The following is a 16,733-nucleotide window of genomic DNA, read 5'->3' as shown; positions in this document are numbered from 1 at the left end:
ACTGGAGTACCCAGAGAAAACCCATGCAGGCCCGGGGAGAACATGGATTTGAACCCAGGACCCCCGAGCTGAGTCCTATGCACTAACCAATCAATCCTTTGTTTTTATGAAAATATAACTTACTGTAAAGATGTCTACATTTTAGCATTTTAGCCCATACAGTATTAAATGACTTCTCCTGCAAGTAAAAAATGGATCCATTAGAAATCCTGCTTCATTGTTTATGTGCCATAAAAATAAAACACTCCTTACCTGCCATTAACAGCGATAAAGGTCTGATCTCTATAGACAAATAGATTGGACGTCTTTGTCCGTCAATGGCATCCTGAATTCCTGTTTTTCCTGAAAGCCAAACAAAAACAAACCAAAACCCGAACTCCAAAACAAAAACACTCGCAACAAGTCGTAGTCCACCTGCTTATCCGACCAATGAGATGACAAGGAGCTGTCTTAGACCCCGCCCCCCTTCCCCATCTCCACTCCTGTTCTTCCTTCCCTCCCCAGCGTGTAAATTGAAGTTTCTCTTTTTAGTTTCCCGGCTGTGCGCTTCACCCCTTCAGTACTGCGCGAATTGCGAGCGCAGCGGAGCAACCATCGGATCGGCAAGCAGCATGTTCCCCGGGAGGATGCGGGCGTGCGCGGCCCTGTGTGTATGGATTACGGCGCTGGCAAGCACGCGGAGCGGCGGCGTGGGCGCCAGGAGGCAGGACGACTCCCTGGCGACGACGGCGGCAGCGGCCACGAGCGTCTACCGAGCCCGGTGCGCCTCGCGATGCCTCAGCCTGCACATCACGCGCATCTCTGCCTTCTTCAAGCACTCGCAGGTACGCAAAGTTGTTTTTCATTCAGATGCCAATCAAGCCGTACAAATGAATTAAAATGTCTTTCCGCAGCAATAGCACTACTTGTAGTATCTCTAGAGAACAAAAGTGACAATATTTGATTATTATTTGGGTACTCCATCCTCATTTGAGTGAAGCTGATTCGGGGGGAATGAAAACACCAACGATTGGTCGCCAGTTTTTCTATTTTTCACAAATTATATTTTGTCATATTTAGATGCACTTTTCTTGGAAATTATTTGGAAGTGAGAATTCTGAGGATAAAGTCAGCACTTTGACTACAAGTTTTTTTTTTCTTTAAAGTTGTGGGAATTCTGGGTATAAAAACCCAGTTTAAAAGTGAGAATCCTGCCCCCCTCTACTTCATTGGCTCAAATACTCTTCAGTAACAATTCTATTAGAACTTATGAAGAAAGTTTTGACACATTTCTAAATAATTTTACATACATTTTGTCCACATTTCTCTGATAAATACTGAATTTACCAAGAACAAAAAAACCCAATATCCATACCTTTTGTATGGGCTTTTTGGCAGTACTTTTTTCAAGTATAATACAACTAACTTCTATTGAAAAATTGAAAATATACTGTTTTTTTTCTCTTTCTGAATACACTTATAAAGGGGCTTCAAGTACTGATTTACATATTTTGCGGTTGGACCTGGTGTCTATTACTAAATATAGACGGAATGATAAAGTGGCGACCATTCTTACTTCAAATTAGGTGTTCTAAACTCATTTACTGCCATTGACAGAAATAAACGTCCAATAAATTTGAATGGGGTAGGGGTGGAGAAAGATCTTTGCAAATGATGCTTACTTGATGAGAAGCAAAATTGGCAACTAATGGCACTAAATATTCAATTCTTTCGGACTGGAAAGGGCGAATGAAGAAGAAACACAAAAATTCCGAGCAGAGTCCTCCCAGTTTAAATGAACTGAACCTCAATAATTGCCAGTATAATGCAGACAATGGGTTTTGTGTATTTGTCAATTGCTCAAGATGTTTAAAGACATTGATGTCCTCTTTTTTTTGCCTTGTTACAGTAACTTTTTTCTTTCATTCTATTTTTCCAAAGGTTTTTGCAGCAATAAAAAAAAATCATTTCCAATTTTCTGTAGTTATTCTGATAAAAAAAGACAGTTAACTCTAATGATTTTTATCGCTCTCAAAAGATGACTATCCCAATGATTACCTCTCCAAATAATCAAATTCAAATATTTACAAATATCTGTATTCACTTTGGAAAACAGTGACACCTAGTTACATACTATTACATAACATTCAAAATATACTAGTTTTCTCATCGTAAAGTTTTTCTATGTATATAAATATACACATATATACATACATATATGCATATGTACATACACATATGCATATGTACATACATATATGCATTCATATATACATACATATATGCATATATATATACACACATACATATATATAGAGAGAGAACAATAAAAGCAAATGAGTCGATGCATCGCAATAATAATCGATGGTTAGTCGACTGTTATAATAATCCTTTGTGGCAGCCCTATTGGCAACTCACAGTGGGAAACTTTCTCTTCAAGCATAATTCAACGGCTGCTTGTCCTACTTTATTTCTATCTACACCAATGATGCTTTTTCTGAAATAACCAAAAACTAATCACATATATTCATAAGGGCGATGCTGTCACTAGCATGCGTCCCCCGCTGTGGGACAGCGCCATTAAGTAGCCACGTTGTGCGCATGAGTCACTGCAAGGTGTCACAAGTTGTTTTTCGCACTCCGGCGGAACCGCCGGACGAAAGAAGCCACTGCTTTTTCTTCGGCTGTCTATGGGCCGGCTCGGCCACATTAGCATTTGCAAAGCCCCCGCCGAAACCCGCCTTTTGTCGAGAAAGCGTCGCCAGACCCGTGCACATTTATAACGAGGTCCGATTAATCAAAAGGTCACTTCTTTTGTTTCGGTGCCACTTTTAAAGAGCTAATTGGTCAAGTCTCAGTACGTCTAAATGCGAGATCATATAGTGCATATTGAGGGATAGTCATTTAAATAATGAGTAGCAAGAACTAAACATCAATCAATAGGACATGTTTTATATTAATGCGAGAATTGGCAAGAAATCGCAAGAATTTCTTAGTAGGATTGTCCAAGTATTTTTACAATGGCTGCTCTGGGTTCACAAAGTTAGAACATTAACTCAGCCACCAGCTGGCTCGACGTTCTAATGGCTGATGGAGAATCTTCCCTCGGTGCACTGCAAATATTCGAAAGTGGAACCTCTCGGGTCGCCTGACGGCTGTTCCAGGATGCTGGGCCGCTTTCAATTTGAAAATGGGGTCAATCTGTTCACATCCTTAAATTGTAACTTATGTGCGAGACCTTGATTTACATGTTTGTTTCAGATGCAAGCTAACTTTCAGGCATTTTTTTTTTCCGCGAGCAGAAACCTGCAACGTTCCAACAAAAGCAAAGGCTTCCTGCAACCACATCAAATTGAAATATGAGTAGCAATTTGTGAATTCGACCAAAACCTATTAAACATAATTGTGAAATGAATTAAGGACCCTCATCTCAGAAAGTTTTATTTCAATATTAGCAATCAAAAGTTTTCTTTGGCTTGCTTTGGGACGCTTGAAGAGACAAATGTGTTTTTCATTCGCTTCATGTTCATTTATCTTAATATACGAGAAATTATTTGACATTGAAATTAGAAATGTTGGAGTGTAGTAACAAAATTGAAGCAGCACTTAACTAGCAATTACATCTGACAGCCTCTAGAGGGATTGTGTGTATTTTACCAAAACTTGTTTAATCAAATATGAGTAAATGCCTACTTCAGAAACTTTCACTTCAAAGATTATCCAAAACATTAGTTTGACTTATTGTACACAGACAAAAAAATAATGAAATAACATAAATTAATACTTAAGTTGCTTGTTTCCGAACTACTTTAACTATTTGTACAAAGCAGTATATTACCTCGATCAGCAGATTTGTGGAGCAACTTTCCATGTATTTTTATTCATTTAATAGGAAAACATTAAATTCCCATTAGTCCCAAAGTTTTTCACGATTCATATCAAAAAGAAAATTAATTCATCTGGCACAAACATCAAATGTAAAAATACAGCCATAGACATCCAACCAGTCAAAATTGGATGTCTATTACCATCAATGACATTGAAACATGACCATTCACTGTCAACACTACCCAGTTCAAACAGATTGGAAATTTATCACCATTAAGCAGCAAATCCCTTCAAGTGAACATATTGTATTTTACACCCAACATGATTTGTGGCACTTGTGGTCCAAACTCAAAGTCCAAGGAATGATAAAATTCTGCGCCATTTAGAATATGCAGATACCATGGGCTCCTCTAAAAATAGAATGAACGCAAGGGTTGATAATATGCAACACCCTCCTTTCATGTGGAAATGTGTCTGTTGCGTGTTGCTGAGGGTCTGGTCAGCTGCAAAAAACACATGGCACTTGCCCCCTTTTGCCCCCAGTAAATAGCAGCAAATGTTGCTCATTGGAGTTCCACCAAAGTCTTTCGAGTGCCTAATTAGCGTTAATCGTGCTAAGCTCTCCGCTTTATCGGATTGAGATATTTAACATGATCTGTTTTTCACTCTCTGAATCATCTTCACTTGGAACATTGAGCACTTGCAGATGTCAGTGAAGACCCCATTTTTTTCCTAGTGTGGTAAACTGAATCTTTGTTTTAAATGTCAGAATCAAGTCTCAAGTATAGTTTGTACATGGCTTGCCAGAGTTGTAGACGCGCGAGTGATGTCATAGCGGTCACAAGAGGCAGATTTATGGATGCGCCTCCCTGAATTAGGGGAGTTTGTCACCCCCCGGAATATTCAGCGGAGAGGCAACACCCAAATGTTCTGTAAATATTAGAGAAGCGTTTGAGAGCAAGCGCTTATGTGGGCTTTCTGAAAATATCAGTCTTGTAGCCAATAATTTATGTGGGGAGTAAAAATTTCAAACAAGGTGGGTCCAAAGTAGCTCTTCAAGTGGCACTCTCAATTAAATGTTTTCTATCTTGAAGGGAAAGAAAGAAAGAACTGTTAGCTCTTGTTTACATAGAATAATATACTAATATACAATTAAGACTAGTTTTGTGTATAACAACAACATTCGTAGACTTTAAAGAACCAATTGGAGAATATGTAACATCAGAGAATTGAAACCAAAGGTAGTTTGATCGATCATCTATTCGATCTGGAATTTGGACCACAGTATTTTTCCAAGTTTGAAAAATAATCAATAAAATGTGAAAGGATCTCAATGACATTTTTTCTTAAGCTACTTTGGTTGGGCCACAGGATGAACTGATTAAATTCAGATCAAGGCTTGGATCTGCATGATGGAAAATGCTTTTAATTTTTTTTTTTTAGAATTGTCATTTCCTCAAACTCATGTATTGTCAGGTCATTTATTTATTTATTTACTTTGTTTTGGTTCAAGAAGAAATTACTGAACTTCTTGTGTTTTGGGCACACAATGTGGATTCTGAGCTTTAAAAGGACAGATGTTGCTCAAAAAGTTGGGATGGAATTTATGTCATTGACAACCATGGGCATCAAATTGATTTAAACTGGGAGAACTGTGATTGGGCATCTTTCAGTCTAAACAATTTTGACTACGTAAGGCGAATGAATGAAAACTGCATTCTGCTACCGAGTCAAAATGGACTGGACTACTTTGCACTTGCCAATATCAGTTTTGTGAGCACTTGTTTAGTTTTTTAAAGAAAATACTTTATTATCTAAGCATTCTTAGAGTTTCAAAAAAGAAAATGATATCAAGGCATAGATTACAGACTCCCAGCTTTGAAATAGCAAAACTCGAAAATAAATTAATCTAATTTATGCGGATTGCATATCGATGGATGAGTTTTCTAATAATATGCTCACATTTCTTGTCATAACAAAGAGATATTGTTCTTATCCTTTTTTCCACTTTAGTTGACTGTACTTTAAAAGCCCTCAAATCTTAAATGTTTGCACCCTTTATTTAGGTGCAGCATATGTGTCCTCAAGTATGTTATTTTGGTGTAGCCTAAGGACCCCTGTAAAGAATACAAAGGGAACCTTGGACCCTTTGAAGTCATTTTCTCCTTCCTGCAAAGAATCTGAAGACCAACACCTTCTAAACCTTAGTCCCCCTATTCAAATAAAGACCTTCCGATGTAAACCGAGCCATTCAATCCATACGGACAGGCCGCAGGGAACAACAAAAGCCAAGGATTTCTCAAAAGACACCCCCTTAAAGAGGTTTTGTCCATGTTCCTCAGTTGTCTAGACAATGCAACACGCCCTTAGCCACCTGTTCTGATGTCTCAGTTGACAAACGCCACCGTTTTCCCGTTTGCACGGAACAAAAGCAGTAGGTTTCACCGTTACCCCGCCTCCTTCTCCTTGACCCCCAAATCACAGCGAAGGATATCTGGAAAACATTCGGGGTCCTTGACAGTCGTAACGGCTGCGTAATGTTCGTACGGCGGAAGAATGTCACGGTGAGTCAGGGCGATGGAGTCCTGACCTATAATTATTCCCCCTCGTTTCCTGACACGGTAGGGTCAGGCTCCGGACAGCTGGGGCAACATCCTGCCGAGCTTCTCCGCTGTCACAGAACCAAATTTGACCCCACAGATGCGACGCCGTCCATGTTTTATGGATGGATGAGGGAAGCCATTAGATAGAAGAAAAAAAAAACAGGATTGATGATTTTGGCAGTGGTGTTGAAGCACGACTGTCTTAATTAATCGCCTCAATGCTGTTTGCCTGCAGTCTCCACGTCAAGTTCTTATTTACGGGTTGCCACCAAAAGAGGATTGAACCCACGTGTATCGATCATTCTTCATAAGTTAGTGACGACCCCAGCGATTTAATCATCTCCTACCATGCGGAATGATGTAGTAGTGAGGAATAATTCACTTTTTAATCAACACTTGGCCAAACGGAATGTTCTATTAGCCACAGCAGGAACAAGGAGCAGCTGAAGCGTGCCCTAGCCAAGCTGGTACTTATTTTTACCCCATGAAAGGGAGATTTTTCATCTCCTCATGGCTTTGACTCATACATTTTTCATTCTTATCAGCAGTTTGGAAAGAAAGAGATTCTCCGGAGACATGCTTGTACAATCGCAAATTCCTTTGAAGCCATTTGACCAGTAGCCTTGACTCTAAAAGCTCAGCGCTTACTGGCACTGGATGTCAAATTAAAACCCTTTAATGATAAGTTCCCTCCAAAGGGCTCATGGGATCTTTTTTTCTTCTTCTGGATTACATTGTGGGAAATGGCTTTGAACTTGACATTGAACTTTAACAGACCTTGTGCCTGCCGACCCTCTCGAGTCTGGCGGAATCCCACAGCCTCAGTGCTACAACCTCCATTTCAGGCTATTAACCAGAATGAAAGTCCTTTATGAGCACAGTTTGCCATTTTTCATTCCGTTTTTTATGGTTTATTCCTGAAGATAAGGCTACTGGGTTTAGAGCAGTTGAATTTTATTTGATCAATAGAACCAATGACCTTGTGTTTGTTACATGGCGAGAGGATGATAGCCTCACTTATCTGGACAAGCTATTGTTCTCAATGCATTGCTTTAGAACAAAATCTACTGTGGCTGCAAAAAAGTTGAATGAGGTGCCATTTGGCGTCAGGTGTTTGATTTACAGTTGTAGCCTTGAGGCACTAATGTTAAAAGAAACATTTTTCTTCAACTATTAGCATGCTCCTCATAAATCTCAGTGCAATCGCTGATAGAAATAATAATAATTTCCTCAGCCCAAACAGGTACTTTTTATACCGACTTCTTGTACCCATTAGACAAGCTGGAGCAAAAACAAATGGTCCGAATCTAGATAGTATGAATCTGTTGTTGCATTTGTCCCCATATCTATACCTCATTTATTGCTTTATTGACTGCTAAACTGACAACAGTGAGATGAATTGTATCAAAAAAACTTGTAAAATGCGTTTCATGCATAGAGCATAATAGACATGAACTCAACACTGGTTAATACTCAATTGACGAGTATTAAGGTTAGGGCTAGGTCTTATTATACTCTAAGTATGAAACACATTTTCCAAGTTCCTTTGATACAATTCATCTCACTGTTGTGAGTATTGTTGTGCTTAAGATCACACAATCCAAGAAAATCACTTCAATTAAGTTGGAATTCTGAAAATATACACTGGTCTCATGACCAAAACCGGTCATTAGAGTTACAAAATTTTAGGGCACTGATTTCTGATTTCAAAATCCAAATTCCGTGTAGAGCGATGCTCATTTTGGTTTTAAGAGATTTATTTATTAAACGCATTAGTCGCTGGCATTAGACGTGCGATCAATTCAGATTGGATGTCTAATGCTCTTAAAAGGCAGAAAGTGAGTTACTGTAAATCTTAGTAGAAATTATCTTTTGTTTTATACTGGCTGGCGGATGCGAAACCTGCAAATTAAAAGAGAGTAAATATCACGAGATGAGAGCGAGGAATCAACATCCCCATGTGTGACCTAAAACCCTGTGTGCTCTCAATCTGCTCCCATCGATTCAATGTATGCATCTACAAATCCTCTTACAGTGCCTGTTTATCATCTAACGAGTTTAAAAACATGTTTTCCATTTCATTATTTTCTTTCTTTCATGTGCTACAGCAGCTGGCCGTTATAGCCTTATTTACAGACGCAATACAAATGCAATTAAGCCTTTGTGGGGCACTCATTTAAATACTATGAATTTAAATAAAACACAATTTACAATGTTATTGGATGCCATAACCAGACTGTATTTTTCAGGGAAATACTCCAAAATCATTAGTTTTGCAGAAATGCACAAAAATGGCAAATAATCAAGAGAAAATGAACTTGGGAATGACAAAAAAATCTATGAAAAGTGACCCAGAAATGCCCCAAAATCAACTAGTGACCCAAAAATTCCCCCTAAAAACCCCAAAACATGAAGTTACCTGGAATTGGGATCCTCAAATTAGAATTTTCTAACATATTTATTATTAATAAAGTATTACTTTAAGTGTTTATGAAAAAGTGTTAAAAAATAAAATGCAGAAAATAAGAATTTTTGATTTCCGTATTTTCTGGACTATAAGTTGCACCAGTCAGAAAATGCATAATTAAGAAGGAAAAAAACATATAAGTCGCACTGGAGTATAAGTTGCATTTTTCGGGGGGGGGGGGAATTTATTTGATGAAATCCAACACCAAAAACACTAAAGTACTCTAACGTTACTTGACTGACATGCTAATGTCAGTAACAACATAACATATTAAGAGTTATTGAGATAACTATAAAGAACATGCTAACAAGTTTACCAAACTATCAGTTTCACTCCAAATCACTAAATCCAATGAAATCTACATCCTCGGTCTCACTTTTAAACAACTCGCCCAACTCGGGCGATAGATAATTTCACATATAAGTCGCACCAGAGTATAAATCGCACCAAATTATGAAGAAAAATAGCGATTTATAATTTGAAAAATAGGGTAATCTTTTTTTTCCCAAGTCTGTTGATTGTCACTTACCACATAAACAGTTAAGCTTAGTGACAGCATCATTCCTCGCAGTGATGGAAGTCAGGAATTGACCCGCCGCCTCACCCTTCAACGCACGGCACAACATGTGGGCCCCCTCCATTGCGAGCATGAGGTGGCCCTCCTAGCGCAATTAGGAAGAAACGGTCGGTATCTGCGGCCCTCGCAGGCACGCTGACATCAGTTCCCGCCTCAATGACCTCGGGGACGTCTGTTGAGAGATCAAACGGCTAGTCAGAAGAGCTGAGTTTGCCACATAGGGCTGAAACTGACCAGAGGCTCACCCTACGGGGGCCTGGATTGCTGACCCCACTTTCCTGGTTGAGTTACACACTTAAAGTGCCTCTTTTGTGTGTGCTGCATGGGAGTCAATCAGAAAAAGCAGGCCATGCCCCTATTTAGATGTCAGAGGGCTTTGTCTTGAGAAAACAAATATCTTTTCTGGTGTAAAAGGGAAATTCTTACCAAAATTGACTTTCTTTATATAAGAAAGTTATCTCTAGGGCTCTAAAAATGAATGGATGTTGGATTCTAGTCTCAAAATACTTGGAAAAAAACAGTGCTTTTCTGATTTATTTTCTAAATATACATATGATAATAAATTACTCAATGCTTCATTTGCATTTTGTATTCAAATATGATTTAATCACAGGAAGGAAATTGCAAATCTATACAACTGTTAGCAATATTTCATTAGTTTCTTTAGCCACTGCTATGAAAGAGGATCATATGTATAACAGGGTGGAATGTGGTTGAATGGGTCTTACTAACAAGATTAACTCATTATTTCATCCCAGATAACCACAGGCAATAGGTGGCGTACACCCTGAATTGGTTGCCAGCCAATTGCAGGGCACAACAAGACTAAAAACCATGCGCACACACAATTATATCTAGGAACAATTTGGAGTGCATGTTTTGGCATGTGGGAGAAAAGCGGTGTGAAAACCCACGTAGGCAAGGGGTAAACATGCAAACTTCACATAGGAAGGCCACCAAGAACTAAAACCTCAATCTCAGAAATAATTACACTGCAAGGCTGATTATTTTATCAAAATATGAATAATGAAAGGAGTTGATATGAACTTTCTCTGGCCAAATTTATTTTAATACTGTCTTATAATTATATATGCAGCCTATGTAATGCAATTCACTGCTTTCTTCTTCTACCATGATAAAAAGTTATGGAAACAGAATTTCATGCATGTGATACACAAATGATAATTCATATTTAAATAACATTATTGGCTGTCTTTCAAGATTGCCAGGATAAAAATCAGTGGATATTTAGGTCAAGGCCCTATTTTAATGTAAAAAATATAAAAAATGATTAATTAAAATATGAAAAATGTGTGTATTTTTAACTCTTTGTTTAAAACAAAAAAAGACAATTAAAAAATGAACACATTTTTACACTTTTCATGCAAATTAACCAAAAATTTGAAGAAGTGAACCATTTTGAGGTCAACAGCATCTCAAAACAATTCACGATCAAAATAATCAAACACTCATTTGACAAACAACTAATAATTAATAAGTCGATTAATCATGGCTGCCCTAGCTGAACTACAATTTGGCCCACCTCCTTGTAAATTGAAGTTATAATATGTCTAGAAACTAAGCATTTTTCGAATGATTGCTGTCAACTCTTCCAGTTCAAACGGATTGGATGTCTAAGGCTGTCAATGGCAGTAAATGAGTATGTATGGGGTCCGTCTTCTTAAAGAATGTGTTAATTATAACCCACCATATTTTGAGTAGATTTTAATCTTTTAATAAGTCCATGCGGTGTGATGACAGGTGCTACTTTTCTCCACAGAACAACGGATCCTTGGTGTGGTGCCAGAATCACAAGCAGTGCTCCAAGGTAATGCAGTTCTACTTCAGTCCTGAACACCACGCGTGCATGCCTCATTATCTTGTAGGATAATACAACATAAAGTGCAGGAGTCACGGCAAGACTAGTTTAATCACGCCCGCAGGAATCACTCCCAGACACTTTGACGCAAAACCATCCAAATCTTCGTCTTTCAGACACCAAATGATTCCGAAGAATTTACGTCGGGTTTTTCGGATTCTTGTTATTGGGAATGTGGATAAGAATGCATTGTACTGACCCTCCCCTCCCCCGCGGGCCATGTTTGTGTTTCTTACCCCGGTCCCTAAGAAGTCTGATATAAAGCTGCTGCTGACAGCTCGTTTGGAAAGATGGCGCTGACAAGCCCGTCTAGATATGTTGACAGGGCCCTCGGAGATGTTTCAAGTGAGAGTATTAGGAGAGCCATGCCAGCTCAGCAGGGTCTAACTTTGCAAATGTGAACAATGCCTATTAGAGCTGTCAGACACACTCATCTTTTCACACAGCGTGAAAGCAGAATTCAATGCTGTTGGGCCAGAGTGGATTCAAAACAAAACAAGTTTGCTGAGAAGCGTTTTGTCTTACTGGACGCTTTGGCTAGGGTATGTGTGTAAAAATATATGCAGTGAAAACATTGGAACAGAACATCTTTTGACATGTTATTACAAAAATGTACATGTCACAAATCAATTTTCTATGCTGCTTATCTTCATTAGGGTGACATGAAAGATGGAACCTAGCTACAAGAAGGCCACATTTAGATGTTTTGACACGTTTTTGTAATAAAATAAGTGAATGAAAATAATAGTTAGGTTCACAGGAATTTAGAAACTATTACTATTGTGGCTCCAGAACCCCCATGACCCTAATGAGGATAAAGCAAGTCAGAAAATGAGATGAGATTTAACTATACTTAAACGTATAGTCTAAAAAGGCAATTCAGTGCAATGGCAGAAAGCTGGGATACATTTTTTACATTTACATATGTTTTGGGGGATTTTGTAACTTGGAACGTGTTTTCATATATTGGAATGGTCATTTGCAAATTATAGTGCTTCGTAACCTGAAAATGTCGTTTTTAGAGGCATTCGTAAGTAGAGGTACCTCTGTATTGACTTTAAGATGTTTCTAATGTATTTGCAACCATATAAGTAGACAGTTAAAATATGTCTACTTTTTATACTTGCTTCTGAAGAACTGTTTTAACTTGGTAGGTGTGGTTGTGGGGTCAATAAAAGCCTAGCAGCCCGCAGGGTTTGTAAAGCACTTGGAGAAACCCTGGAGTTATTGTATGAATTTGAAATAGGAAAAAAATGAAAAACTGTATGGCATTATATGGGAAGAATATATAGTCTGGATACAGCAAAATCAAATTGAAATTGCTTTAATTGTTTTCATTTTATTGATAATTATCATCGCATGTAATAAAAATGCTTCATATTTTCATCCAATATTTTAAAAAATATATGTTATAGAACAATAGTCACATAAATCTAGGACTTTTAAAAGTAATACTATGTTTTTTTAACAGGCTTACCATCCATTTGGTCAAGGCATTTCTTGTATCTTCACACAGTTAATAGAGTCTTTTGATGTGAAAGAATCGCTACATTCCACTGCCTCGTGCTTGAGTGGAACTTTCACAAACACACTCCAAAAAAAGTGCTATTTTTTGTCCATCAAAAATGTTCCCAAAGTCTTATGTTCTTATAAAAAACAACAAAATCACTAGATTGTATTTTTTGGGGTTAAGAAATGATGATAAATTCTTGAACAAATAAACTGATCGTTTTGCGTTGTCACATTATACGCACAGTGTGGTAGACCCGATGTCATAGAGTATATGCCGTATGATTCAATTTTCCTGAAACAAATTTCTCTCAAACCCCAATGGCGTCTCGCCAAAGCGTACATGCTGAGCAACTCAATAAATGACGTTAATTAGCTGCCAATGCAGGAAAAGGCACAGCTGGTGACAGTGTTAATCACTGTCAGTCTGTTGGAGTACTTCCTTGCAAAGAATTACCTGAGTAGGCAAAAGTACTCACTCTTCTAAAGAACTGGAGAAAAAAAACTGTACAGTGGTACCTTGAGATATGAGCTTAATGCGTTTCGGGACTGAGCTCGTATGTCGATTTCCTCGTTACTCAAATTAACGTTTTCCATAGAAATGAACTAACACCAAAAATAGGATATTGGAGTGGAAAAACATTATTTGTTCTAATTTGCCATCTATTAACAAAGTAATAAATAACTACAGGTTTAATGGTACTGAAATGTGTTTAATAGTACTAAAATTAGACAGATTTCGCAGAGGCGAGAGAGAAACTTTTTGCATGGCAACGTGCTCGTAGCATAACATAAACAAATTTAAATTAACTTTGATTACGATACAAACTAGAAGATAAATATTTATATATAAATATACTATTATAAATATAAATATACTCAAGATAAATATTTGCTCGAAACCTTACTCGTATCCCAAATTGCTCGTATGACTGGGCACTCGTATGTCGATGTATTACTGTACTTGCAAGTGTAAATGTTCCCAGCACTGTGACTCCATTGCGCATTACCAAAATGTGTGGGGATGCTGTAGATTTTCACTTATTTCCTATTAATTTTGTTGCATGTTTGGGTCACTTTCTTTCACATCACATCCTCCTAGCTGTAAAGGATCTAAGTGTTTATCTTTGTTGGGCAGGGAATGACTTAAATGTTGATTTCTGGGCCACTTCGAGTTGATTTTGGGTCACCTCCTATTGGTCTTAGGACACTGTGGGGAGTTTAATGTGCCATTGGAAATGAATGGGGCCCTTGAGATTGTATGGGAACATTTTTAGATTGGTGGAATTGTATGTTTTTGTAAAATATGCTTAATGATATTCATATAACTTAACCTGGCAAAACATCCCCACAATAAAGAAAAGTAAGTTGACAGCTTCTTTAACACATATATTGGTCTTTTATGGCTTCAGGTCCTACTGTGACCCTTCGAGTACTTTTAAGCTGACAATGTAGCCAACTGCCGTTCTTTGCTTTCCATTCTGGTGGCCAATATCGACTCTTGGCACTCATTCTTTCGGCAGTTTTCTTTTTGAAAGGACATTATGTTTTTTGTGAGCTGAGATTGTCGAGAACGCCACAACATCGAAATGCTTTTCACGGCTTTGTGCGAAGCTCTTAACCGGCTGCATTCTACAAACGTTTTTTCGGCTTTTTCAGTACCGTTGACGACGATTAATTCTAATAAGGTGGCTCTTTTCATGCTTATGCTGTGGATTGAATTTATCACTAACAGATGACAAAGCCATTTGAATAAGGCAGATTGTTCATTCTCTGCCAGACCCTCACGCCTCAATTGGACATCTATTGCCATCAATGGCAGCCAATCAGTTCATTGTCTTAACCCGTTATGGGACACTCAAAGTTCTGTACAATATGACGATATATGTCGCCAAAATTATGAAAATACTTCATATCGTCAATTCACATTGTCATCACATGTCTATCAGCATGATTCCCATAAATAGACTTGTTCCGGCGATGCAAATTTTGCAAATGGCGCCCGTTTTGTGTGGGTTGTGTTGCTTCATTAATGGGATTCTTTATGCAATAATGCTGCCACCACAAGATGTCCTTATCTCTAGTGAATAGTTAGCCAGTTGGCCCTTCCTCTCACCTATGCATAAGTAATACATACAAAACAATTGAAAATAACAACAGGTACTCCACACAAAACATAGGCAACACTATTTTATATCAATATATATATTTTTAATGATATTATGCTAACTCACATCGATTCAGGGTGTCCACCGCCTCTGGCCCGGAGTCAGCTGAGATAGGCTTCAGAACCCCCTGCGAACATAATGAGGATAAAGCGGTTTAGAAAATGAGATGAGATGCTAACTAAATATACAGCAGTCTTAAAAGTAAAAACAATTAGTCACAGCTTTTAGTAAAATATTTGACTTCTTTCCATTGGCTAATGTATGTATGCTACAGTGCGGCATCTGGATAGTTTTAGGTTGCAGCACTATTAGATATATTCAATAATTGTGTTGTTGAATGTCAATTCAAAAAGGTTAGTGGAGGAAAAAAGCTGTCAGAATATTTAATTATTTACTAAATTTTTAATGTATTTTACTGTATTGTGACATACGGATATTGTGATGTAAAGTGGCTGATATCATCATGGGAGATTTTTTCTGTATTACACTGCACTAGGCACTTAAAGTTGAACAAATGTCACTATTAGAATTCATCCTTTTTCATTAAACCAAATGAAAATGTCGTCCAATGGACCACCACATTGTCTTCCCAGTCCAGACATCTCTAAGAGGTGTCGATACCGGAAATGCGGGCTGACACGGCATGGTGAAAGCAGCGTCTGGCTTTGAGTGGACCAAAAGGTGCTTTGAAGTTCATTTCAACCCCCACTTTATCACACCTTTGCAGCGCGTCGCAAGATATACGAGCTGACCACACAAACGTCTCATAAAATAGAGCTGACACACTTTCCGAGCTGCGAGGGACGCTTTCTTTTTAATCGCTGCTATGTCCCTTAGTTAAGAATAATTGAAGTCTTTGCTCCTCGCAGACTCTCAATGGGGAAGTTCAAGCTATTTATTTTGGCGTGAGAACTCGTGGGGGTTGGGAGGATGGTGGGCTTTGAGAGACCCGTTTTGAATGAGACAGTAGCATTCCTCAGACTGTTGTTCGCTTTTTTAAGCGCTCCCAAAGATGTTCTCACGGCAGTTTGCAGGAAATGCCAAAAAATGCTATACACTACCTCATGAACAAACCTGAAAATGAGTGAACCCCAGGGGTTTTATTGTAGGGATGGTTTGCAATGCTTTTTCATCACACCACTTGACAATCTTCCAGCTCAGACCATTCCAAAGCTCTGAAAAAGGCTGAAAAATGTTAGTTTTTTGTCTTAAATCTTTCTTTACATGAAACCCAAATGTATTTGAAATAAAAGAAAATAAGTAAATTCCCAAAACTATACTTGTACTGCAGTTTTTGGTGCCCAAATTCAAATAATTAAAGGCATACAAACGTTATCAGTCAGATGTACAATGCCGCCAATATTTGTTTTTACTTACCTTTTCTATATATTTACAATCGCCCCATTCATTCAATTTCACCTGCAAAAAATATCCATTGATGGTCATTTTTTTTAATATACATATAAAAACTAACAGGAAGAGTACCCAAAAATCAACAACGTCATACATTAATGCCCCACAAGCAACAGAAAGCGACCCAAAATTAAAATGAAAAGACTGAAAAATGCTCTAAAATGAACCCAAAGTTGTCCAAAACCCTGGAGCTGACACCAGAATGCCCCAAAATGTGCAGGAAGTGACTTCCAAGTACCCTAAAATTACCAAGAAAGTGTAATATAATTGCCTGCTATTGACAAAAATACCTGGATTAGAGTGCTTACCT

General features: G+C 38.1%; 1 protein-coding gene and 1 long non-coding RNA gene across 3 annotated transcripts in view; one reads left to right on the top strand and one right to left on the bottom strand.

Annotated features, from left to right (window-relative positions):
* The first annotated feature begins 500 nt into the window (after nt 1–500).
* The window catches only part of anos1 (anosmin 1), a 64,224-nt gene continuing 47,991 nt past the window's right edge, over nt 501–16,733 (top strand). The window contains exons 1-2 of the mRNA XM_077728279.1: nt 501–824; nt 11,235–11,282. Coding sequence (XP_077584405.1) covers nt 612–824; nt 11,235–11,282 — 261 coding nt within the window. The 5' untranslated portion in view covers nt 501–611. The remainder of the gene's footprint in view (nt 825–11,234; nt 11,283–16,733) is intronic.
* On the bottom strand, nt 3,770–15,139 carry LOC144204346 (uncharacterized). Of its 2 annotated transcripts, none has more exons than XR_013327873.1 (3): nt 15,077–15,139; nt 9,407–9,626; nt 3,770–4,894 (listed from the first exon to the last, which is right to left on the bottom strand). It is a non-coding gene; the product is annotated as an uncharacterized LOC144204346 (long non-coding RNA). The 2 variants fall into 2 exon arrangements; XR_013327874.1 differs by lacking the exon at nt 3,770–4,894 and adding an exon at nt 5,816–6,478.

Source organism: Stigmatopora nigra, chromosome 11 (genome assembly GCF_051989575.1).
Source record: "Stigmatopora nigra isolate UIUO_SnigA chromosome 11, RoL_Snig_1.1, whole genome shotgun sequence".
Classification (NCBI taxonomy): domain Eukaryota; kingdom Metazoa; phylum Chordata; class Actinopteri; order Syngnathiformes; family Syngnathidae; genus Stigmatopora; species Stigmatopora nigra.
The sequence above is the reverse complement of the archived record's forward strand: the minus strand, read 5'-3'. Positions and strand labels throughout refer to the sequence as shown.